Source organism: Typha latifolia, chromosome 9 (genome assembly GCF_019914945.1).
Source record: "Typha latifolia isolate L0001 chromosome 9, TyphaL0001v2, whole genome shotgun sequence".
In the NCBI taxonomy this organism is placed as follows: Eukaryota; Viridiplantae; Streptophyta; class Magnoliopsida; order Poales; family Typhaceae; genus Typha; species Typha latifolia.
In genome coordinates this window covers 8,576,252-8,601,132 of record NC_133094.1, presented here as the reverse complement: position 1 = coordinate 8,601,132, position 24,881 = coordinate 8,576,252, and the positions used below count along the sequence as shown (strand labels likewise).

The 24,881-nt window shown below is 35.2% G+C and overlaps 2 protein-coding genes across 7 annotated transcripts; one reads left to right on the top strand and one right to left on the bottom strand.

Annotated features, from left to right (window-relative positions):
- Positions 1-2,235: 2,235 nt before the first annotated feature.
- Positions 2,236-19,674, top strand: LOC140795479 (uncharacterized). 6 transcript variants are annotated; one of them, XM_073148045.1, is made up of 10 exons: positions 2,236-2,812; positions 4,438-4,529; positions 4,675-5,375; positions 12,916-12,986; positions 16,700-16,789; positions 16,870-17,040; positions 17,584-17,714; positions 19,151-19,192; positions 19,294-19,402; positions 19,479-19,674. In XM_073148045.1, exons 1-7 carry the CDS (start codon positions 2,426-2,428, stop codon positions 17,665-17,667), a joined length of 1,596 nt encoding a protein of 531 aa, XP_073004146.1. In that variant the 5' UTR covers positions 2,236-2,425; the 3' UTR covers positions 17,668-17,714; positions 19,151-19,192; positions 19,294-19,402; positions 19,479-19,674. The 6 variants fall into 6 exon arrangements, with proteins under 6 accessions (XP_073004146.1, XP_073004149.1, XP_073004145.1 ...); XM_073148043.1 differs by having other exon boundaries at positions 2,285-2,812; positions 17,573-17,714; XM_073148048.1 differs by lacking the exon at positions 4,438-4,529 and having other exon boundaries at positions 2,284-2,812; positions 4,688-5,375; positions 17,573-17,714.
- Positions 19,675-20,986: 1,312 nt separating this feature from the next.
- Positions 20,987-22,576, bottom strand: LOC140794715 (uncharacterized). Its single transcript, XM_073146851.1, has 2 exons — positions 22,416-22,576; positions 20,987-21,668 (listed from the first exon to the last, which is right to left on the bottom strand). Exons 1-2 carry the CDS (start codon positions 22,428-22,430, stop codon positions 21,270-21,272), a joined length of 414 nt encoding a protein of 137 aa, XP_073002952.1. The 5' UTR covers positions 22,431-22,576; the 3' UTR covers positions 20,987-21,269.
- Between the last annotated feature and the right edge of the window lie 2,305 nt (positions 22,577-24,881).

The following is a 24,881-nucleotide window of genomic DNA, read 5'->3' as shown; positions in this document are numbered from 1 at the left end:
ATGCAATACATAATTATGCACATAATGATTTCTATCGATATAAATCAAGACTTGGTAGTATAGTAAGAAAATAATATTATAAAAAATAATATTAAATTTTGCTACTTTCATTATTGGTTCTCAAAATAAATTTTTTTTTACAAAATGCTTTAATAATAAGCTTGAGAGTATATTAGCTTCAACAATAAGCTAATATGCCTCCAACCATATTATCAACATGCTTTTTAAAAACTATGAGTTTAATTCATTTGTCAAAATGTCAGTTAATATTAATTTTGCACCAACGTTTTTAATTGCGATATCATTATTTTGATACAATTTCGAACTAATAGATACTTTACTCTAATATGTTCAATGTATGGAGTTTTTTTTTTATTCTTTGAGAAGAACACAATTAATTTATTATCATAATAAATTGTAATTAGTCTAAAGATAAAATATAATTCATAAACCTTAAAATAAAAATTTTCAACTATATGACTTGTGTTGTAGCTTCATAATAAGTTAGAAGTTTAGCATATATAGTGAAAAAGGCATAAGATTTTATTTAGCACTACTCCAAATGACTTTTCTAATTAACATAAAAAATATATCTTGAACAAATTTTAAATCATCCATATAACTAACAAAACGTGAATTTGAATAACCAAACACCTCAGATTATTAACATTTCTATTAATAAGCATGTGATTTTTCGTCTTATATAACTATTTTGTTATTTTCTTTGTTGCAATATAATAACTTATCTGTATAGATTACTTCTCAAGTTTATTCTTGAGCCTTGATTTTTATAAAATTTTTACCTTATAAAATTGTAACTTTTTTATTCTTATGTCATATTAAATTTGTTGACTACACAATTAATACATGCCCTTTGAGATATATCCAATAATCTAATAATTCTATTTCTTTGAATTTCAATACTTAATATAAATAATGCTTCTCTAAGGTCTTTCATATCAAAAATTATCGACAATAAAAATTTAATCTCATTAAGCAGTAATAAGTTATTATTGACTAGTAAAATATCGTCAATGTAAATAATGAGAAAAAAAAATAGATTTACTTCCATTAAACTTTTTTGCATGAAAAACTCTTTTCGAAATAATGCGTGATAGAATATAAAAACAAAATATCTAATTCATAATTTCTATGTTAAATACTACTAGATCAATACTATAATATGGCCTTAACTTTCATCAGCATATTAAATCCACTATTAAAAATAAGTTTGATAATGAATGATCATAAACATATTAATATTTTTTTTGTGTGTAATATGTGGTTTTAAATTCATACATATTCAGCTTCTAATATCACATATAAGATAAAATCTATAACACTCTATATATAAAATTTAGAATACGGATAAAATAGAGATCACACTAGTATTGTTCATTTATGATCTCTTGTTGATCTTCAAAAATAGAAATTTTGTAGGTTTTTATCTAGTTCTCACTTACAACCGGTGTATCTTAATGAGGCAAATAAATTAGGGTTATAGAGTGGAGAAAAGACTTAGTATATATATAAATCAATGACCCACAAACTTGTATTGGATCTAATAAGACATACACTAAATTGTCCAACCATATCTGAAAATAATAAATGCTTGTAAGCCAAATTAAAGATCACTTAAAAATATAACTTAATCGTACATCTCAAAATTAATTTTGTTCAGCCCGGTTTTACAAATCCATGTTTAGATCAATTAATAAAAAATTTAAATTTATAAAATTCTAACAAAATTGACTTATCTAACCCGATTGTTAAACAAGTCAAGTTCATAATTCTTATCTTTACTTATAAACTCGTTTTAAGTTTAATTCATTTATAATACCATAACTAGATTATGACTCGGATATATAATTTATTACCCGAAAAACTCATGCATAATTTATTTATAACACGGATAAACTTGATTACACCTCTTTATAATCTAAATAACTTATATGCATATGAATTTATCCCTATAACCGGATAACTCATTTATAACCCATATACTATTTAATACACGAGCCATATCAATATTTAATATTTCAACATGTGGATAGTGTTTATTAATAACTAACTATTAATCTTAGTAATAACTAACTAACAACAAGAAAGTTTATTAATTTATTATAGTGTCCAAAGTCAAAACCCAAAAAAACTCCAGTTAAATACAACCAACCACCAGCTCACAGTATGTCCCACCCCACACTATTATTACTCTCTCTCTCTCTCTCTCTCTCTCTCTCTCTCTCCCCAAATCAAACCCCACTTCAACCACCCGCCTGGAATCCTCCCCAAGCTTCCCCTCTTCCTTCTGCTTCCTTCCAAAGCAAAGAATATTTACAGCTAATCTCCCCTCCCCCATTTCCTTCTCGTCTTCCCCAATTCATCTCCTTTTCCGGATAAGGAATCCCGACAAGCGCCGATAGACATGGATAGCGGTCGGATATCTTGCCCGGATAGGGCGTTCCGGTATAACGGCACCCTATGCGCGTGCGATCCGGGGCTCTACAAGGCGGCGAACGGGAGCTGCGTGCTCTTGGATTCACCGGGTAGGTTCGGAGATTGGGTAGTGAACTCTGGGGTTTCCAATAACCCTTCCTTCTTCCTCACCACGGTGCTGCCGGTGGATACCATCCGGCGGTTCACGCAGTCGCAGGCGGTGCTTCTCGAGGCGACTCTCGCCTTCCTCGTCGTCTGGTTCGCCTTCTGCTTCGCGCTGCGATTCGGGAAGATGGACGGACGGAGGAGCGTCTTGTTCCGGATGCGGTGGTGGATTAGCCGGCTTGATTCGGTCTACGATACGAAGCATTGGCTGGTATGGATTTCGCGGTGTTTGTTGCAAAGACGTCTTTTTTTGTTTTTGTTTTTGTTTTTGCTTTTCTTACTTTGTTCGGTTATGCTATCTATTGTCACCTGCATTGTAGATTAGTGCTGAAAAGTTACAATCTTTTGGCGTATTTGCAACAGTATTCAACTTTATGAGGAATAAGGTTTGACGAGAAAATGTCCTTCCCATTCTCTTACTCCATATAATTAGAAACCGCCTGAAAGACATTTTGGTTAAAGTAGGATTTTCTGGGAGTACTTCTGAGTTCTGATAGTTAAAGTAGGATTTTCAGCAAATATTCGAAAGAGAGATGGTTTCTTGCAATAAGGTGAAAATGTAGTTGGCGATATGCAAAAGACTCAACAAAGGAACAAGGAACCAAAGAGAAATAAAAAGGAGATATCTATTTGCCAAAATGTCAAAGCAAGGCCGTTTCTCACAATAAGGTTAAAACTGTAGGTGGTGATATGCAAAAGTCCATGACAAAAGAAAAGAACAAAGAGCCAAAGGAGTGTCTTTTCCCTGCAATGTATGCATCCCACTAAAATGTATTTGCATAATATCTTTAGAGAATGTTATGTTAAACTAGGTATGTCTGGAGAAAGCTAAATGTTCGGCAACATTTTCTCATAAAACACTAATAAAACATGAATCACTATATTGTCCTGCTTCTATTTTGCACTAGAGTTATATCTTTCTACATCATATAGATAGGAGTGAGAGAACAAAACTCGAAGACTGTATACTCTAAATGAGTTCCTATGCAGTAAGAATCAAAAAGCATAAGACAATATAAAGTGAAATCACTAAATCAGACTGCGCCATATACTGTCCAATTGTTGGTGGGGAGCTTTAGTATTGGTAGAAAGTTGATGGAATCAATATGCTGGAGTTGTTTGTTCAGCAATCGCATTTCTCGAGCATGTATGGGAGGTCGTAGAACCCTGTGAAAGGTTTTTTGTTAGCTTATTGAGGTTTTGTTGAATCTGAAATTTTTGTGTTTTAGGATATTTTTCTTTAATTACTTTCTGTATAGTCCGATTTACAATCAGATTTTGTCAATAAGAAATCTATAGTCCATCATACGTAACTTCTGTATCTTTCCAGATCCTGAAATCCTTTTCAAGTATATTGGCTGCCATATTCTGATTTCATGGCAAGTGACATTTTCTGTTTGATTAATGATGGATTTCTAGCATAGTAGAGTTATTCTTCTTTTCTTTTGATCTACTCTTTTCTCTATTCTCTTCTTCCCCATCTGTTCTCATATGTTGAGAAACAAACTGCTTATGTGATTTCTAATCTTAGCCCAGCAATTCAGTTATCCAAGAGAACATGAAGTGTTCCATTGTGAACTTTATAATAATCTCCGCTAATTGAAATTTTAGGAAATAAGATCACTATATCTTTACTACTGATTGGCATCATCTTTGTTTTATCAATGCATGATTGAGTTAGATAAGCTTTTCACGTTTACCATTTGCTCTCTCACATGCATTACAGTCAGAAATTTTGACGTCAAATTGCAACTTTGTAAGGTTAATATGGTTTTTGTTGGTGGTGATATTAGGGCATTTATGTACTTTCTAATATTATATTTATTACACATGTAGGATGACCAACAAGTGGTAGTGAAAAGAAAAACAGAGCTGGGTGGAACATTTTCAGTTGCAAGCTGTATACTGTTTCTTGGTCTATTGTCAGCGTGAGTGATGGCATTGTCATCCTATTCTGATAGTGTTAAATTATGTATTCCCTTTATGGCATGAAGGAAAGTTAATATGTTTGATAATTTTTTATATTTAATATTGCATGAGTTACAACTGAACTTGATTATTAACTTATTGCAGACTGCTGTATCAGGTCATCACAAAACGAAGCATTGAGGTGCATAGAGTCAGACCTGCTAATGCTCCAGATTTATTATCATTTGTCAATGACCTAGAGTTTAACATAACCACAATTTCTAGCATGAGTTGTTCTCATTTGCGGGGCCCTAATACTTTGCTGATTGGGACTCCTGGATTTATTGACTTCAGAGTTTTGCCCTTGTCGACATATATTAAATTCCATTGCCAAAATACTAGCAGGGGTCCAACTATATCTCTTAAATGCAACAGTTGCCAGGTTCCTCGAAGAAACCATTACATCTCATGGCAGTTTGTTGACCTTCCAAATGACCCGGCCACTGCTGTGGCTTTTCAGTTCAACCTTACGGCAAAACAACATGGTGATGATAAACATGTGAGCTCTGTGAGTGGTACATTAAAGTCAGATGGATACATGGACGATAAACCAAAAACTTTCAGAGGGGCAGAACTGAATGTGTTGAAAATCCAACTTTTCCCTCAAGCATACAATAATCTGCACAACTTAAAGCTCCTACAGCCTCTATTTCATGACTTCATCCCGGGATCTGCTTTTTCTGATGTTAACAGACTCCAAGCTTCTCTCCAGAGTTCGAAGGATGGATTAATAAATACTACCCTGTACATCAGCTATCTTTCTGATTACATTGTGGAGGTTGATGATGAAAATGTAATGGGTTCTGGTAAGAGTTTAATTTTTATTTTCTATGTCATGTCATATGATCTATTTGAACCACCTCATTTATTTCTAACTCAACCTTTTCCATGGTTCCTCTTATATTCACTTTTTGTATAATAAATTTGAAGCATGCTTACGGCTTAAGATGCCCCGCCCCTAATTTCTATGCACAGAATTACTAAATTTCCCTATTATCTGCTTTTGCACGATATGTATGGCAACTCTTGCGCTATATAGCCTTGCTAATCTCATCCACTCCACGGTCACATATATTGAACCGTAGCGTATCTATTAGGGGAAGAATCAGTAAGTTCTTTCTTGTTAGGAGATGTATATATGCCATACAAAGCACAACTGTCACTTGGACACAATATAAGAACATATGAACATATACATACATAGGACGATTAGAATGTAAAGTGTTTTCCTATAGGATATTAGACCAGGAGTAGGATGTGATTTGGTAAAACAATTGGCTATTTGCTTACTATACATTAGGAGGACTAATAATGCCAGCAACTGTCTATATGTAGTTGGATCTGACAATGATACAACATTTATAGGACGGAGCTTCAGATGAAGTTCAATAGGTGTAACAACTAAGGTTCTAAAACTCGGTATCGGAATTGTGATCGGTCATTTGGAAAAATAATATGTATTGGCTGCCCGTATCGGATCAGACTTTTTTTAATCATATAAATTCTAACTATTATTTAAAAATACGGGAAATTTTTTAAAAATTTAGAAAAATAATAAGAAAATAATAATTATTCACATATGAAGTCTAAAAACTAAAAATTATATTAACTTATTCAGAACTTTGATAAATACCGAGTTGGCCCTCCCTTTTCCTCCCTTTCTCTATTACTAGCAAGGCAAATTTATTTTTTTCAAATTTTCTTTCCTTTCTTCTCTCTACCTTCTCTCTCTTATTGCCACATGAAAAATTTTATTTTTTTATTTCTTCTCTCTCCCTCCTCTTTCTCTCTCTCTTTCTCTCTCAATCTCTCTCTCTCTCTCTTACTGTTGCAAGGTAATTTTTTTTCTTTGATTTTTTTTTCATTTCTTCTCTCTCCTTTCTCTTTCCCTCTCAATCTCTTCCTTCCTTTCTCTCTGCTACTTCTTTCAATCTCTTCCTCCCTCTCTCTCACTCTCCACTCTCTCTCTCTCATCTTCTATCTCACTCTCTGTTATTGCAGCAGATTTTCTGCTGCAGTAATAGAGATTGAAGGAGAGAGAGAGACAGACAAGAGAAAGAGATTGGAGAAAAGAAACAAAGGAAGAAGAAGAGAGGGAGATGCTAAAGAGAGAGAGTAGAGAGAAATGAGAGAGATGGGGCACCGGTGAGAGAAGAACTGAAAAAATTAGAGAGATGGGGGCACCGGTGAGAGAAGAACTGAAAAAATTAGAGAGAGAAGAGGGATAGAGTGAGAGAAGAGAGAGAGAGCTCGTATCGGGCGGGATCGGCCGAAACTTGGAACTATGGTAACAACTATCCTATTTTTACATATAACCCCTAACTAATCGGATTAGAGCATACCTTTTTGTGATTGCAAGTATACTTTGCTTGCCACCCAAAAAATAATGTAGAATTGTAGATGTACGAAATCCTTGGTCTAAAAATTTTGAGACAAGTTCTTCTATAGGGATCTAATATATTTCAAATCATAAGTAGTAATTATCATGTCATATATACATAATAGGAAAATTCCCCGCCTATGCAGTGATGATAGCACAAATATAGAGCAATGCTACAAAAAGTATGTGGTTGCAACATAATGTCCAAGCGGATTTGTGGTGTGTAGCGGATGGCGAGGGCCATGTCGAGCCCAAGTCATAACTCAAATCTTATTTTATTAATAGGCTATACTGCATGTAACAAGAAAAAGGAATAAAGTGTATAGAGATAGTGGAGGGAGAACATAATTGGAAGATATGAAATCAGGTTCAGGAAAAAGGAAAAGGAAGAAAGTAGGAGATTAGAGCATTAAGAAAGAAAAGGCAGAAAAAAATTGGAATAAAAAATATAGAAGTAAATTATTGATAGCGGACTTGCTATTTTTGTGCTTTGCTAGGTGCAAGTGAATATCGATAGACACAAGTGATTATTAATGAATACTTTAGTATTGACCAGTTCTTTTTCCTTTAGTCTCTTTCTCCTAACAAATAATTAGTATTTAGTAAGGGTTTTTATGGTGACCTCAACTTTGTAAGAATCTTTAATGTGCAAGATTAGCCTAACTACAAGGCAAGAATAAGTCCTACCATGTTTTAATTGATGTTATATGCTAATATATGTATTAATCAGATAATGTCTACGATACCCTACCATGCTTGCCATGTTGGCCACTACGGCTACCATATGGTTGCCATGAACCCAAGCTGCCATGGTAGGCTACCGATCGATAAGGGAACAACATCTATGTTGGAGTGCATGCAAAAGTCGAAAGTCCTTAGTTATAGAACCTCGTCACTCAGGTCCTGATAAAAACTAGGTTTATGATTTGCGTGAAGAGCCATTAGAAAGGTACTAAACTCAAAATAATAACGGGTAGCATCAACATAACCATATCTCTATAGAGGTCGATACTTACCTTGAGATTGATGAGTACTCAAAATATCAATAGGAGGGGAAAGTGTAGATTATCACGACCCGAAATAGAAATCATGACTGGTCATGCATCTCAATATGCTTGAGATACATGAAGCCTTAATAATACTTTCTATGAGTACGATGACAAATAAATAAGTAAAATGAAAAATTGCTTTATTAAATTTCATACTAATTGCAATAAACATAAAATAATATTATTGTTTCTTGAGTCTCTAACGAAATAAATAAATCTTCTAATCTAAAGCATAAAATTCAAAAGAGCGGAAAAGTAAATAGGTGAATCCTAACTGGAGGTGGAGTCCGGGTATATCTAGCTCAGTCGCCCCGCTGACTATTACCTGAGATAGATAAATAAATACAAAAGAAAAACCCATGAGCCAACAACTATAGCTTAGTGAGTGGAATCCACTCGAAAACCAAATAAATTTTTAATCATAATAATGCTGAATAAAATAAAATTAAAAGCAACAATATCCATAACAATATGCAATAGGCATGCTCTTTAAATAATAACAATGATAACAATCGAGAGAGTCACAACTTGTAACCTTGCACGGTTTCAACATATTAACATCTTTTCAATATTTATACTATTATGTCTCAATGGGTCTAAACCCTGTGGATCCACATCAACTAGAAGTCACCTCGAGATGACGCTTGAGATTTTTATTCATAGCTGATCCGGTTAGGGTCATCAGATAGTATCACCATGTGATCAACACACTTTATTTTTTCCTCTAACCGTTGAGAAAAACTAGAGTCACCTAAGAAATTTTTCATTCATCCTAGGTTTGTTCTCTAACTCCGCCGGAGTCACCTAAAAAGTCACCGTAGTGATCTGATTTAGGACTTTCCCCTGGACTTTTAGATAGGCTTGAGTCACCATGAAAAATCGCAAGCGATTTATACCGGGACTGTTCTCTAAGTCGCACCAATATTAGTCTCATTTTTCTTTTCACAAAATATTTGCACGAAGCATGGTGATGCACTGAGTATAATGATTAAATGCACACAGAAAATATAACAATTAAATTTTTGCACGTACAGATGAAATAAATAGATTTGTACACAGAAATTGTAACAATTAAATTTTTGAACACAGAAAATTTACATGGTCTGACAAATGTACGAAATATAATAAAATAAATATGTGAGTGAATTCACTCACCTGAGTCTAGGCAAGACAACCGAAATCTCAAATCTCTAGCTCACGTACTAAAAATCACCACCTTAAATAATAAATAATAATAAATTTTTAATTTGAATAATATCAATATTTTTAAAATTTAAAGAAAAAGTAAAAATAACTAAAATGAGTTTAATTACCCATTGGATTGGGCTGGGCTACTATTGGCCTGGCCCAATTAAAAAAAAAAGTCTAATCAGCCCAGCCAAATTAATGGATTAGGCTACGGGCCAACCCGCAGCCCATCCAAAAAGGAACCAATTGGGCTGGGCCAAGGCCCAGTCAAAATAATGGATTGGGCTACGGGCCAACCCGCAGCCCATCCCAAAATTAACTGGTTCGGGTCGGGTCTGTGGATCCGAAATCCAAACCCGACCCGAACCCGAACTTAATGAAAAAGGGTTTGGCTCGGGTTATACCCGAGCCCAGCCAACCCCTTCTCTCCTTTCTTGCGATCGACGCGAGAAGAGAAGAACTGAGAGAGAGGGTGACCACCGGCGACCCCCGCTGGCGGCGGTTCACGACCACCCTCAACCTCTCCTCTCCCTTTCTCTCTCTCACTCTCTCTCTCTCTCTCTCTCTCTCTCTCTCTCTCTTTGTCGTCCTCACGAGGTGGAGGAGAACTCACCACCGACGACTGACGCCGAGGCCGACGTCGATTGGAGCCACGAGGGCTCCCTAGAAGACATCACCGACACCGGGCTTAGAGCACGAAGCTTCCGGTGACGATGCGGTTGCGACCTGAAGCCGCCGGCCGGCCTGATTTGCCGACGAAGCCAAATTCCATAATTTAGGTATTTCTAATTTATCTCTTTAAATTTAAATTAAACTAGAGGGATGAGAGAGGGCTCACCGGGGAGGAGTGTGGTGGTCCCAATTTTCTCAGGCGATGCTCCGACGGGCTGAACCCACATCGCGATTCCGACGGTGAGAGAAAAAAAAAAGAAAAAAAAAGGAAGAGGGAAAAGAAGAGAGGAGGGGGAGGGGCCTGAGGGGATTAAGGAGAGAGAGAGGATTAGGGTTTTAATTTATAGATTAAGAAAAATCTAGATCTAATCCGATCTGGATTAGGCGCGATTTCTCTCTACGCCTCGTTGCATGCCGGAGAGGGAGAGGGAGAGAGGAGGGGCTGCACGTGCACCCTCCTCTCTCAACCCCAAATTTTTTTTTCTGATTCTGACACAGATGGTGATGAAATAGATAAAAAAGGTACATGAATGACTCTGAGAGTACACTCGAGTGATAGCAGGACAACAAGAGGAAGAAAACCAAGACATTCAAAAGTGGGATTCTCAGGATAATCAAGAGCAAACAAAGGCTCAAGTGGAAGCTGAGAAATAGATAAAGGTTGAGGCTCAAATATGATGTGATCTTGAGACTCATGAGAGTAACAAGTGGTCATCCTTGAGTCTAATAATTATAGTATCAATAAGTGTTACAGATCAAAGCTGGACGTAAGAAAATTATGAAAATTTAGATAGTGGTAGCCTCACGACATAGAGTTCTAATGGCTCTAGTTTCACGTCAATCGGATGTCTGGATGAAAAAATATAATTAAAATAGTGGAACAATTTTAGAACGGGGTAAAACGGTAAATATCCGACGTTGCGGCGGTTGACGGAGGGTGGCAAATGACTAAGGCTGGTGGTAGACGGTTGTAGGGTAAGGTGGCTGCTGGAAGTGATGGTGGTTATGGGTTAGAGGTAGAATTTGGGTTTCTAACTTAAATTTATACTTAGAAAAATAACGACTATGATTAACTTACTTCTACTCCTAAATTATTTTACTCTTTCTCTTAAAATAAAGTCAAGATTAAAATAATTTCTCAATGCTTGGATGATTAAAACCCAGCTCCTCTATATATAGAGGTCGGATACAATGAGTCCTACTCGGACTTAGCTTTAAAGGCTTATATCACTCGAATTAGGACTTGCGTCAGAGGCTTACATGATTTAATTGAACTTGACTTAGAAGCTTATATGACTTAATTGAATTTACCTTAGTGACTTACATAGCTTAACTAAACTTGCTTTAGGAGTTTACATAAGAGATAAACATAAATCAATTAAAAAATAAGTAGATTCAATCCATCGAGCTCAATGTCCTCATGATTTGATCGGATGAGACCCGGATTGTATTAATAAGCTTCGTGCCTGGAGCTGTATCAAAAAAAGAAGAAAATCTAACGAATCAAGTAGGTAACTTGGCATACTCATGAGCAAGAAGTACATCAAAGCAAGTACATCCAAAGGTATGAAGATGACTGCAATCTAGCTTAAGAAAGAAAGGAACTTGATGAGCAGAGTGATATTATAGAAAAGAAGATATGGGATTAATAAGGTTAATGAAAGTCAAGAGAGCTTCCGGCTAGGAGCAAAGGAATGAATGGACCCAAAAGGAGAACCTAGCTAGCCTCTGAGATATGTTGATATTTTCATTTAGCTACTCAATCTTGTTTATGAGTGTAGTGACAAGATTGCTAAAAATGGGTACCCTTGAGCAGAGGTGTAGTCTCAAGCGAGTTGAAAACCTTAATACACTTCTTTTACTTATCGTGTGTCATTGAGATAAAAAATTGATAGACCCGAAGGTACTTAGAATGAAATAAACCAAGGTATATATGGTCAAATTATCAATGAAACTCATATAAGACAAATATCAACACATGGAAGGTAGCGTGCTGGTCCCTGAATATCAAAATGAGAAAGATCAAATGAGGAACTAGTTTATTTAGAAAGGACGTGTCGAGTGTTTGGCCAACTAGTAGCTCGCACAATTTGACATAAGAGTAAATGAATCTTATTTGAAGACTCTGAAAAATAGAAGACCTTTAAATGAGACTGTAACATATGAGTATATGACCTAACTGTCGACATATCAGTAGGAGAGCGTGGCAAACAAAATGAGAAATAGGTGATAGGGGTAAATAGAGGAAAGAAGATGATAAAGGCCATCAACACTATGACTAATCTGATCTCGTGGTTAGTAGCGGATTTTGCACAATACAAGAAACAGCATTAAATAAAACATGATAGCCAAAATTACAAATACTGTTAATAACTTAATCGAGCAAAGGTTCATGCTCAGAGAAGAAACTTGTAGAACATAAGGTAGTTGAGGATGACTAGACGGCTCAGAGGTAGTGGTATTTGACCTTGACAAATGGGAGAAAGAGAACCATTTGCAATCTGTAGTGGTGGCAAGTTAGATATGGGTGAACAAGCAATAATAATAGAGTAGTTTAGAGTCATAAGATGAGTGGCACTAGAATTCACAATCCAAGGAAGTGTCATGAGTGATACCGGTAGTAGCCGACATGACAGTGGTTATACGTAGAAACAAACATGGTGGACCCTAGATATTGTAGAAGACGATTGAGGATTTGACTCTATTGAGTAAAGACCTACACAATATGTCTTTGATGTTGTTAGACAATTTTTATCATGCCATATTTCTTCATTCTTTTATTTTTTCCTGCCATAAAGGGTAATGTTGGCTTCAAAATAATGATGGATGTGATACAATTGCATGGTCTTTTACAGCCTCATCCTGTAGTGCTGAAATATTTTAGAAATAATGATTGGGCAAGATACCAATTTTTCCAATTTACCTTTTTCAGCACTTGTTGGTCGATTAGAATATCTCTAAAATGTTGCAAATCAATATTTTGTTCAATATTCTAGCTTTGAGACATTCTTAGTTTTCTTTTTAACCTATTCTAATTCTTAATATTTAATCATGCAGTGAGTATCCTTGCAAACATTGGTGGTCTTTATGTCATTAGTTTGGCTATTTTTCTGTACTTCTTGGTGCAAGTAAGTCATTATCCTTCTTAAACTTTGATAAGTGCTCTCTTTTGATTCTCATTCTAAGTATTAGTACTATGTCATAGTGATCTAGAACAGTCCTAAGGGGTGAAATTCTAAACTTATGGGTTATTGAACAACCATAAGGCTTTTGAAAACTGTAAAGGATTCTTTTCCCTTATAGCAGTGGAAGTATGAAGTTTGAAAGATTAGTTTTAAAAGGATCTGACTTAAGGGATCACAGGTTTGTGTTTCATTACTCAGCTTATTAGAAGAGAGTTTTGGTTTAATGAAATGGAGAAGATGAAGATGAGCTAGGTTGAAAGGAAAAGATAAAAACATTGATCAGAAAGTTACACCTACTTAATTACTTATGAAGGTAGTCAAAAGGATAGCTGTTGGACACTTGGATGAGCTTTATACTAGAGACATAACACGGGTGAAGAAGTACATGGGTTGAGGGCTTTATAGAGAGGCAAGTAACAAAGTAATTTTGTTTTGGCATATGTGGCAGAATTACAACACATGTTCTTTTCAAGTAGGCAATTCTTGAGTCATAAATTATACCAACATCATAATCCATGGGTACTGACATTGTGTGTGATAGGCAACACAACTTGTGTTGTACTAGAGAGAGAGAGAGAGAGAGAGAGAGAGAGAGCAAAGTGGCAAGGGGGACGCGGAGCTAGGCTTTTATACAAGGAAATGGGAAGATGAAGATGACAAAGCTAATTGGATTAGCTTTGAGTCTAATTTTACTCGATGAGTAAAAACTAAGGTTCCAAATATTGGAATCGAGATCGGGATTGGCCATATAAAAAAAATAATACGTATCAGCTGTATCGGCTGTCCGTATTGGTTTGTATTTTAAAATATTTTTTAAAATACAGTTAGATTTTAAAATTTTTAATTAATAATAATAATAAGATATAAATATAAGTTATTCATATATAAATCTAAAAATAAAAAAAATAAATATTATTTTCTTAATTTTTATCTCTCTTTCTACCACTCACACTCTCACTCTCTCTCTCTCCCTCTCATACAAATAAAAAAAAAATTCTTACTCTCTCCCTTACTCTCTCTTATGAAATTCTCCTCCTCTCTCTCTTATTAATTTTCTCTCCCAATAAATCTCCCTTCCTCCCACTAACTCTCTCTCTTATTAACTCTCCTACTATCTCTCTCCCTCCCACTACCACTCCCTTTCCCTCACCAACTCACCTTTGCTCTCTCATTAACTTTCTGTCTCTCCTCCTGATCCCTTATCGACTCCCTTCTCTCGATCTCTTTCTCTCTGATACTCTTTCTCTCTCTCTCACTAACTCTCCCTCTCCCTCACCGACTCCCTTCTCTCTCGGTCTCTCCCTCTCTGATTCTTCTCTGGCGATGCTTTTTTGACGAGCCTCGACGAGGTACTTTCTTTGTTTCTCTCTCCCTCCGACGAGCTCTCTTTATCTTTGTCACTTCCTCTCTTTTTTTTTTCTTACTCTCCTCCTCTTTCTCCCTTTGTCTCTCCCGATTTCGGTCGGTTTCGGCCGATCCCGAAACTTGGAACCATGGTAAAACCCATCTAAGTCAAATTAAATTGGATTTGGTTAGCCCTCAAATATAAATCAATTTAAAATTTGTTAATTAAGTTAAAAGGTTTTGAGTTGTGTTTAATTCAGGCTTGACTTGGTTAAAACTCTTAAAATCTAGGAGATTTGTTTGTTAGTTTGTTTTTAGATAAGTTTTTAAGTTGTGATATGATGTGATCTCTTCACCTCTTTATATGGAAGAGATGAAAATTCTGAAAATGAAGAGAAAACTCATGGAAAATAAAAAATTATTATTCTTGTGGAGGTTCAGTAGTTATCCGTTCCCCCTCCTTATCTCTTTTCTGGTGAATTTATGTTTTCTTTCTCCTCCAAAATTAGGAGTGCTTTCTTCTTCCTCAACAAGTTAGGTGGGTTTGATTTTCTTTTCCTCCAACTTAGTGGCTTTTCTTCTATCTTTTCTATATTTATAATCATGCTAATATAGAAAGAGTATGTGGAGGCAGAAAAAAGATTCATTGAGACCTATCTTCTCTCTTTGGGTAAGAATCTATGTATTTCCTTATCTTTTTTTGTATTGGCATATTTCTCATCCCGAGGCCATATAAATTTGATATCAAAGCAAGTTCGGAAAAAGCGGATTCAATCATAAAGAAAATCTAGTTTCCAAATACAATCATAAAGAAAATCTAGTTTCCAAATACAAGGATCATGCACATATTTATCAATTTTGTTATGAAGAAAGTCTTAGTGGTACAGATTATGAAGATAATAAGGATATGAGATTTGTACAATTGCAATGAATGATGAGAATTAAATTTTCATTATTTTAAAAACTTTTTGATGTATTTTTTTTATCATGCATATAAGTTTTGCTAATCTCCTTTACCCTACAACTAAGTGGGTTTGATTTTTTTTTTCCTGGCTTTGTCAGTTTTCTTCTATCTTTCCTATATATGTAGAGTTGTCAAGAGTTGACATACAATATTTCTCTTCGGATCTTAAATTGAGAATTAGAATATTTGACTGACACTGATATATATCAGATAGAATTAGAAGAGAGTATTTAAAAATAGGTTCATTTCAATCTTATAAGTCATATATGTTCTCAAAAATATTTGACACTATATCTTGACGATATAATCCTAGTTAGTTCAATGAGTATAGTAGTTGATTGCAATGCTTTCAAAAAGTAAAATCTCAATGACAATCATAGTTTTTAGTGAAATTTAGAAAAATAGCAAGGATTATATTATCTTTTTTTCATGAATAGATGTAACACTTAGTTAACATTTTTAATATATTAAATATGGTTTAATAAAAAAAATTCTAATTTTGATACTTTACCCTCCTTGAGAAAATATTGCTCTGCCATTATGTATATAGGACATTATTAGCAGCCTAGCATGGAGTTTTTTTTTACTAAAGTGGGCCTAAGAAGAAATATATTTATGTGGCAAAAAGGACTCTGTTTCAACTCTTTTCTCTCTTCAAGAAAAAATAAGAGCTTTACAAGAAGTTCGTTTACCGATTTACTAGTAGTTTGAGGGAGGGAAAAAAACATGACGAGAGTTAACCTTCTTGATTCCCAAACCAAATGCAATCCCCTACCACAAAAAACTTTGGCAGTTTGAGATAGAATGTTTGCTTCCTTTTTCTCGCTTCCTTTTCTTCAAATGAATCGCTGAACATTTCGGCAGTTTTACTTATATGGAAAATGCTAGACACTTCAGTGATTTTCTGGCAAACTAATGACATGGCAATTGACATTGCCAAAAGATGTCCCTTTTGGTATTATGTTTGGTGGATGTTTCAGAATGGTAATTGATTTTCTAAGGAGGTCCACTTTAATCAAAAACTCTATTGGTGTGGTATTTCCTGTCATAAATATTAATTCTTGGATCAGTTTAATATTTTATAAAATTGGAAAGTGACAATATCTTGATCTTCCTTGCCAATAGTTGCTTGTAATTATATGCATTAGAATGGAGGATACTACTTTGCGGTCTCATGTTCATACTCCTATAGTCCTATTAGTTTGGTCTTCTTATTGAAGTGGGAAATTTAATTATAGTTAGCAAACCAATTACTTTGAAAGCTAATCTTACAAAGAATGGTGGTTTTATTCCTTTATACTACAATTACTTCCAGAGTAGTATTTTACCCAATTGTTCCAATTCTTAGTGTGAGGCCAAAGTAAAGAAACTACGCCATGAGGATATTGTAATGCGACGTATTCGAAGTCAAAGACGTGCTCAACTAAATTGGAATAAGGTAATCAGCTTGATGCTTGGATAAGCTTCGTGTCTATATTTTTCTTATCAATAGAACATGCACTTATTCTATGTCAACAGTTGAGGAAGTTTGTCATGTACACATGGGGCCCCAGTGACTTGGATGGAAGTAACAGAAGTGGCAAACAGTCTGGCAGGATGATGATGAATTCTTTCAACATTTTTGGCTCTTTGACAAAGAGGAGACAAAATAGCAATGGAGGCCCAAATAAAAGTATTCCTACTGAAATGGTACTAAATTTCTCTACTTCCACTCAGTAGATATAACTTAAATATTTTTGGGTATTCTACTTTTAACAACTTATTCATGTAAGTAGGATCTAAACACAAATTATGCCTGAACAAATGTAGCATCAATCTCTCCTATAGAACTATTTTGTTAGTGGTCCCAACTCAATACTATGCAAGTCCTAACTACTGAAACAGTGAACTCATAAGAAGGGAGATGAAGAATGAAAACGAAAAGCACATATATTTGAAAGTTGACTGAAGTTAATTTAAATAAGAATCTGAATCAGTTATCATGATGATTCTGAGGCTCGTGATCTGGCATGATGGTTGATAGTAATCTGCTGAAGATAGTCTCACTTGGGTCCATCATTTGAGATATGAAAGAAAAGAAGTGATTTGGGTTATTTGATATGTCTATCCATTTACTATATGCTGTTTATTTACTTAAACCTAATCAGCCTGTTTAAATGCTTGTTAAAGTTACTTGGTATTGAAAATATGCCTAAATGTTTCACCCCTAAACTTCTCAAAGTTTTGGCATAGGATGACGTGCTTGATATTGAAGGGCATGGAAGAAATCAACAATCAAATGTCTATAGCACTGGAAGTTGCTCACAACCTAAATAGATGATTTTATGGGAAGTATGCATATCAAATTCTTCCACCCTACACTGGTGAGTTGTTAATTATTGTCACATTATTGCGTGTATTTACCCATTTATAGGTTTGTATGTATGTGTGCATTTATGTATATTTATTTTTAAGAATACTAGAAAAGATTGGCACGTTACTAGGTCCTTTTTTCTCTGTCAAATTGAATTCATAGTATGTAAGCAAGAGGGGAAAAAGTCTTTTCTTTTTTGTTCTCAACTACTGACGAATGGTGGAACAGTAAATGATGTGTAAAGATCAGATTGACTACCATATATTGTACCACCAAAGAGATCAATATGAGAATCTAGGATTTTTTGTTTAGAGTTATTAAATTAAATAGAATAGATGGTGAGACTCAAGTGTATGAAACCTCAATAAATTTTGTGGTCCTAGGAGACTGCTGCAGTCTCTAATCCTCCCTTTATGAGTTGCACATGCTATTTGCATGCAGAATACTAGGCTTTGTATGCATATTCATGTACATGTATGTGTGTGCGGCGTTATGCCTACTTCTGGTAGAACTGTAGAAAATCAAGGCTGGGGTTTCCAAATGAATAAATGATCTTATCAGATGTGATTTAAGATGATTTCTAATATGAATGCTTTGTCTTAAAGGCCTCTTTCCTAGTGACCAATTGCAGACAAATTCCAATAGGATGTCTAGAATAATGATTCTCTCTACTGATTTCCCATACTTGACTGGTTTTGTGTGAATTAAATTTAAACCATTGATTGTGTAGAAACAATAGAGTTATCTATGTTTCCAGCACTCTTATACATAGTTAGCACTTAAGAGGGACTATAATTGAAGGACATTTGATTATAGTAGTTCAAATGTTGATGATGGTTAATGATATGATAATTTTTTGATGAAAAACATATGATGGCTAATTTGTGAGCTCTATTCTTCATTTTCTTCTGAGGCAGCTTGGCATAAAGTTTTTCTCTCCATAGATTAATTTGTTCCCACTTCGTCCTTATTAATTAGTGATCTTTAGGCATTCAGATCTAAATACCTGTTGCATTATTACACTTTCCAAGTAGCAGCTACTCGTGTTAAGATGAAATGCCTCATTAGAGTGCAAGATAGTAAGATACTGTGAAACCATGTTAATGTAGCTTTATAATTTTCATCTAAGGATTTAAGATGATGATATTGATTTGCACTTTCGGCTCTTATGAGATTGTGGAAGAAATTAGAGTTGCTAATTCAAGAGGCTTGCCTGATGTTCATTTAATGCTGTATACTGAATATGATAGATTTTTTAACCGATCAAAATGGAAATCATTCTAGTTATGAATAAGTTGAACAACCCTGATCATGACCTGATCCATCCCAAAAGACATGATCCATTTGGAATTTGGTGCCCTTGACTTTCTATTTTCTTGATGATAGGTTTAGATGTTCAATTTGCTAGTTTGATCAAAACTAATTAGATTGTACAAATTTGATCAGGTGCTCTCCCTGATGGGGTGGACCATTTCAAATCCAAGAGAGGTGGATTAGTAATTGCTCAATATTTTGTGCATCCTGGCTTTGCTAAACTTTGTTGATAAGAAAGTTCCATCTTTCTAATACTCTCATATATACTTGTGCAGCCTTCTCAGCTAACAGTGAGAATGAGTTGATACTGTTCAGCCATCCAATGACCGGTTGAGCTAAAAACATATGAACTTCATACTGGTCTGGTCTTCCATTCTATTACAGGTACAAGTCTTATACTGTTTGTTGGATTGTGATATCCTCTGGATGACTGAAGACAATGAATACTGGACATTTGCAGATGTTGACCAACTAAAGCTGAAGGCTATGGACTTGCAAATTGATATTCAGAAGCAAACAAGCTGGATTTGCAACTTCATTTTTTAAGTTGTAAATTATGTGATTAAGGATGTATAGTAAAGTGTAGTCCTTAAATGTAAAGCATCCAACCTGAATGCATTCTTTTTATGATATAGAGCTTTAAAGGTTGAGGATTAGCTTGAGCAGGGATTTTATTTTTATTATTTATTTACTTAGGATATTATGACAACCAAAATTATAGCTACTGGATGATTTGGGAACAACTACCAACTTATTTCAAACTGCAGAAAATTCCTGCAACCTTTATCTATATACAATCACACAATTTTCTGGTACATTCGAAAATATAAAGTCAGAGTACCTAAAAGCTACCTTTCGGCAAATTTATTTCTCAAACGGGCCAATAATATTGTGGTAAAGTTCAGTGGGCAGGTTTATTACTTAAGAGTTTTGACCAACTATCCCTCTTGTATCTTTATTCTAGTACACTTTAAAATTTTAATTAAAAATTATGTGAGTTTAGATACCGTTGAACTAATCGGTGATTCAGTATTATTACTATATAAGTTGCTGATTCAGTAAGTAATTTATATTTGAAAATCATTGAATTAGAAAGTGATTTATATATATAAAAAAATTTAAAAAACTTTCCAAATTTTCTAGAAACTTAAAATTTTTATATAAGTTGTTGACTCAGTCAGTGACTTTTTATTTAGACTTATATTTAAATATTATTATAATCTAAATTTTAAAATAAATTAAAGTGAATTAGATGTGTATAAGAGATTTAGAAGCAGACTTAAAATTAGTCAAAAACTCGTTAATTTAAGCAAATTAAGGGCAGGATAGCAAAATGCAGTAGTTTGTGAATGATAAAAGAAATAAAGAATATAAAGGATGTGAATGATTAAAAAAAAAGAAACAAAATATAATATACATTTTTTATAAATTTTTCTATATATCTGTCCTTCTATAGCAATCCATGAACTCGTGGCTACTATGTTTAGTTATTAGTAAAGATTTAGAACTCCCCCACCTTCTAAATATCTGAATTAGTTTTCTCATTTATACTATTAGGTGTAGATAACATCATCTGACCATATTCTTAAGATTTTAATGTTCTTTTATGGACTTCATCTTAAACCTATTATTAATTATTCATCTTCTAGTAATTTTTATAGATCAAATAGAGAATAGCTTCACTAAGGATTTACAACATTCCAAAGATTAATTTTGAGATGCCATTCTTATTCTTTTTAATAGTAAATAATAAATGACTCGGAAAAATTTAGTTGGTTAATTAGATCCAACCAATAGTGGGTTATATTTCAGAAATGATATGATAATCTTTTTCCTCAAGCAGTGGGGGCAAGTAATTACTCTCTCCACTTACTCATTCCTACACAGAGTAATTCTTAATTAATTTGTAATTAACACTTCAAATGGTACTCATTAAGCATGGGAATTAAAGAGAAGAATAGCGAATCATAATGTAAATACGGACAATGGACCCACAAATTACTAATCTTCATCATCATCATCACATCCACCATCAAGGATATCTCTGAAAAGATTACAAGAAAACCCTCACAAACCCCCACAAACTCTTATTACTCCTTACTCTCATCCATATATATATAATTACTACTAGTTGTAAAATTTAAAATACTTATTGCTTTGCCATAACATCATAATTAACACCATACTTACTCTAAAACTCTTCCATGCATGCAACCCACTGCAGAATGACACCCCAGGCCACTACTACTTTCTACTCTGAGCCACCAGCCGTCTCCTCCGCGGCCGCCGCCGCCGTCACCTCCTCGACCTTGGCCTCTTCGACAGCAGCTGCCTCCGTAGGCGGCTCTTCTTCGACCTTGGCCTCTTCTTCAGCCGCCGTCTCTTCGACGGGGGTTGGCTCCGCCGTCTCCTCGGGCTTGGCTTCTTCTGTAAGCTCCGTTGGGGCCGGCTCTGTCTCCGGCTCCGGCTCCGGCTCCGCTGGTGTGGCCGCGGGCTCGGCTTCTTCTGTGGGCTTCTCCTCCTCTACTGTTTCTTGTTCGGCTTCTGCTTCTACCAAGGCTTCTCCTTTCGGCTCCTCAGCGTTGACGGCTTCTTCCGGTTCGGCTTCGGCTGCTACCGGAGGCACCTGGACGACGGGAGCTGATTCCACCTATAAAAAGGAGTATATATCAAAATTACCCTTACCAAGTATAGAAGGTTTTGAATGGCCACTAGACTAATTTGCAGATAAAAATTCAGAGATAATTAAGAGAGAGTGTTAGAATATGGAGGAGGTAAAACCATTGTTAAGCTTTTAAGAAGTAATTAATCCAAGTCTTTACTACATCCAGATTTACATATTTAACTAGTTTGCTACGTAAACCCACCAAGACTTATTATGACAAGAACTAAATACTGGAGCTAGCTAGTCCCACTGAGAAGAAGAAGAAGAAGAAGAGGTGATCCACGTTTGATTAGATTGCATGCATGCATGTTGGTACTTAGCTTTGAGTTCGAACAGAGATTATGCTATCAAGACTCGACCACTCAAAGTCTAATTACTTGATCGTGTCAAAACTGAATACAGGGCACGATCACAACTATTGAATGTTAGCTAGGCGATTGATGTACTAATATTCATGGCACATCCTGATCAAAGATGCATACAGTGAGCATCCAGATCTCATCACTGGGGTCTATGTTGGCTAAAACTTTAGTCTTCGAAGTAGACAGCAAGGTGGCAGATCTAATTTAGTTAGCAAAATTTGGTTAACTTCATAGCTTATTAAGCCACTACCATCACAGCAATTAATGAACGCCCTTTACCAGAGCTCATATAAAGCTTGCTCCTAGGATATATATATATATATATATATATATATATTGATTCAAATTATTGCATGCATACTTGGCTCACCTCTACAGAAGCCATGGAGATCAAGAGAGAGACTAAAAGGAGAATTAATGGTGACCGCAAGCTAAGCAATAGAGTGAGAGCGAGAGAGAGAGAGAGAGTGGCAAAGGCAGTGGTGGGGGTTTGGGTATTTATAATATCAAAGTTACAGGTGTTCTGTTGCATCCCCAGATTATCTTGCATAAAAAGGAGAACAACGATGAATTATATTATTCTCAACTGCTAGTATCTTGGATCGATGCACTTTGCCTTTGTTTATTGTATGAATTATTTTCCCACATTTTTTTATAGATCAAATTGATTGATAACTACACTCCACCTTTTGATATTGATTCCCTATATCTAAGCATGATTCAAATTTTACCTCGAAATTATATAATGGCTAAGCTAGTATATCTACCTAAATAGAGATTTTGTCACACTATTTTTATCGGTATTTTATATTTTTACTATGATCATTTTATTTTTATTACTTCAAAAATATTCCATATTTTTTATTTAATATATAATTATCATATAGATGACTAATTAGTTATATAAGCATAATGAACATAATACTTTTGTGTAAGTTAAATTTATTTCACTTACATATGCTATAGTATTGTTGCTCTTTTGATAGATACTATTTCCAACATGTGGTTTGTTGTGGACTAGAATAAGTGCTGTGAAATTTGTCTAAAGATTACTTAAACTTTGATATCAATTGTTGTGTACCAAATTAAGGTGAGTGACTAGGTGGTGGAAGCAGTAAAGATGACGAGATCTAGAGGATAAAAGTGAAAATGATGATAGAGATGACGATAGCGTGGAGTAGATATGATACTTAGAGGCAAAAATGAGGGAGTAGGTGGTCGGGTCCTAAAGGGGGGTCAGGTCGATAGATGAGGAGGAAGGAGCTAGCTAGCATCTACAGTTTGAGGGGGGCCACGAGAAGATGGTTGGCTTATTAGATTAGGAGGAATGTCAGTCGAGAGAAAGGGATTAGTGTCGGTCTTAAATTGAAGAAACAAGAGGGAAGGAGATCGAGGGGTAAAGAAGAAGGCTAGAGAAAGAAGATAGAAAAATAACAATAATCTTCACTAATCCCAAAATGACTGTCTTTCATATATTCAGAGGCTAGCTAAAAATTCAAAAACATTCAAATTAATACTAGCATAATATAACTTCGATGTCGAGTAGGAGTTCGAATGCCACTGAACGATATTTGAATACCATTGGACATAAATTGTTATTAGGTAAAGGCATTTTGAGTATCGTTGTGAGCCTCAATGAAGGCTGCTCTTATATTTCACCGTCCGAAGGTCGTTGACCAGGCATTCAACCACACGAGCTCGATGCTAGAAGTTCATTAAAACTAAATAACTAATAGTACGATAAATAGGTTCAACTCAACATACTCAATCTCTCTCACGAGGTGACTCGATAAGTCTGAGATCACATCATGGTTTAAGTTTTTAGGCTTTTATTTTTAAAATTAATAAAATATTCTTTATTCTATTAGTTGTTATATTAAATTTATCTCATTATATTGTTTAAGAATAAAAAAATAAAATACAGTAGTAGATAAATACATATATGCTATAAAAAGCAAAACATCAATTTTAAAAAAAAAAAGGATTCTGATAATATTTGCACAATGCGCTGTATAGAAGAGATAATGGACAAACTACATATTATACATAATATTATGGGACTTTCTTAAGCTTTAATATATATATATATATATATATATATATATATATATAACTGAAACATTTGATGTTAAATCTTATCCTTATGAGATATTAATATATTCCAACAGAAGTATAGTACAAAAAAAAAATCATGTGGCAGTATCTGCTTTAATATTCGTACGTAAAAGCACAAAGCAGCAGGGGAGGGGGGGGGGGGGGAGGTGTGAGGATATCACAAGTTCCGTAAAATAAACGGAAAAAATTACGCCGGTCCAAAAGTCGGCACTACCATCGCTCTTTTCCTCGGCCTACTTTAGCCTTCCTTTTTGACTCCCGTGGCACCCCATCCACGTGGCGAACTCCCATTAGCTGGCCCGCTGAGTTGTGTACTGTGGGCGGACCTCGAAAGGCCACATGCGCGGGCCCCGTGGAGGGCTTATCCAGTCAGCTGAACGAGACATCCCACGTGGCCGTGACCTCACTCTGCCGTCGAGACAGCTCGGATGGGGCCCATGGGTGTAACAAAGCCACGTGGCGCATATGGCCGAGGCCGGCGGCCCGCTCTCGCGTTCTCGCGTGTGACCCCCCAACACGGTGTAATTTGCAGGTAACACCCTATAACAAAAGAATATAGGATTCACTCTTCAAACTTAGCATTAAAATATTCCTTCACCCTTTTAAGCTAACGTAAGCTTATCATATGGAAAAGATGGAGCGAGGTGTTTTCAAATAGTGAAGATTTCAGGTGTCTATACGCAAATTTACTTAAAAAAAGATGGGAGGGGGGTTCTCATAT

Bases quoted from the DNA above. Each gene is read 5' to 3' on its own strand.
- LOC140795479 (XM_073148044.1), top strand. From the start codon at position 2,426: ATGGATAGCGGTCGGATATCTTGCCCGGATAGGGCGTTCCGGTATAAC. The intron at 4,530-4,674 runs GTGAGTGATGGC...AACTTATTGCAG, and splicing joins TTTCTTGGTCTATTGTCAGC to ACTGCTGTATCAGGTCATCA. The intron at 16,790-16,869 runs GTAATCAGCTTG...CTATGTCAACAG, and splicing joins CTCAACTAAATTGGAATAAG to TTGAGGAAGTTTGTCATGTA.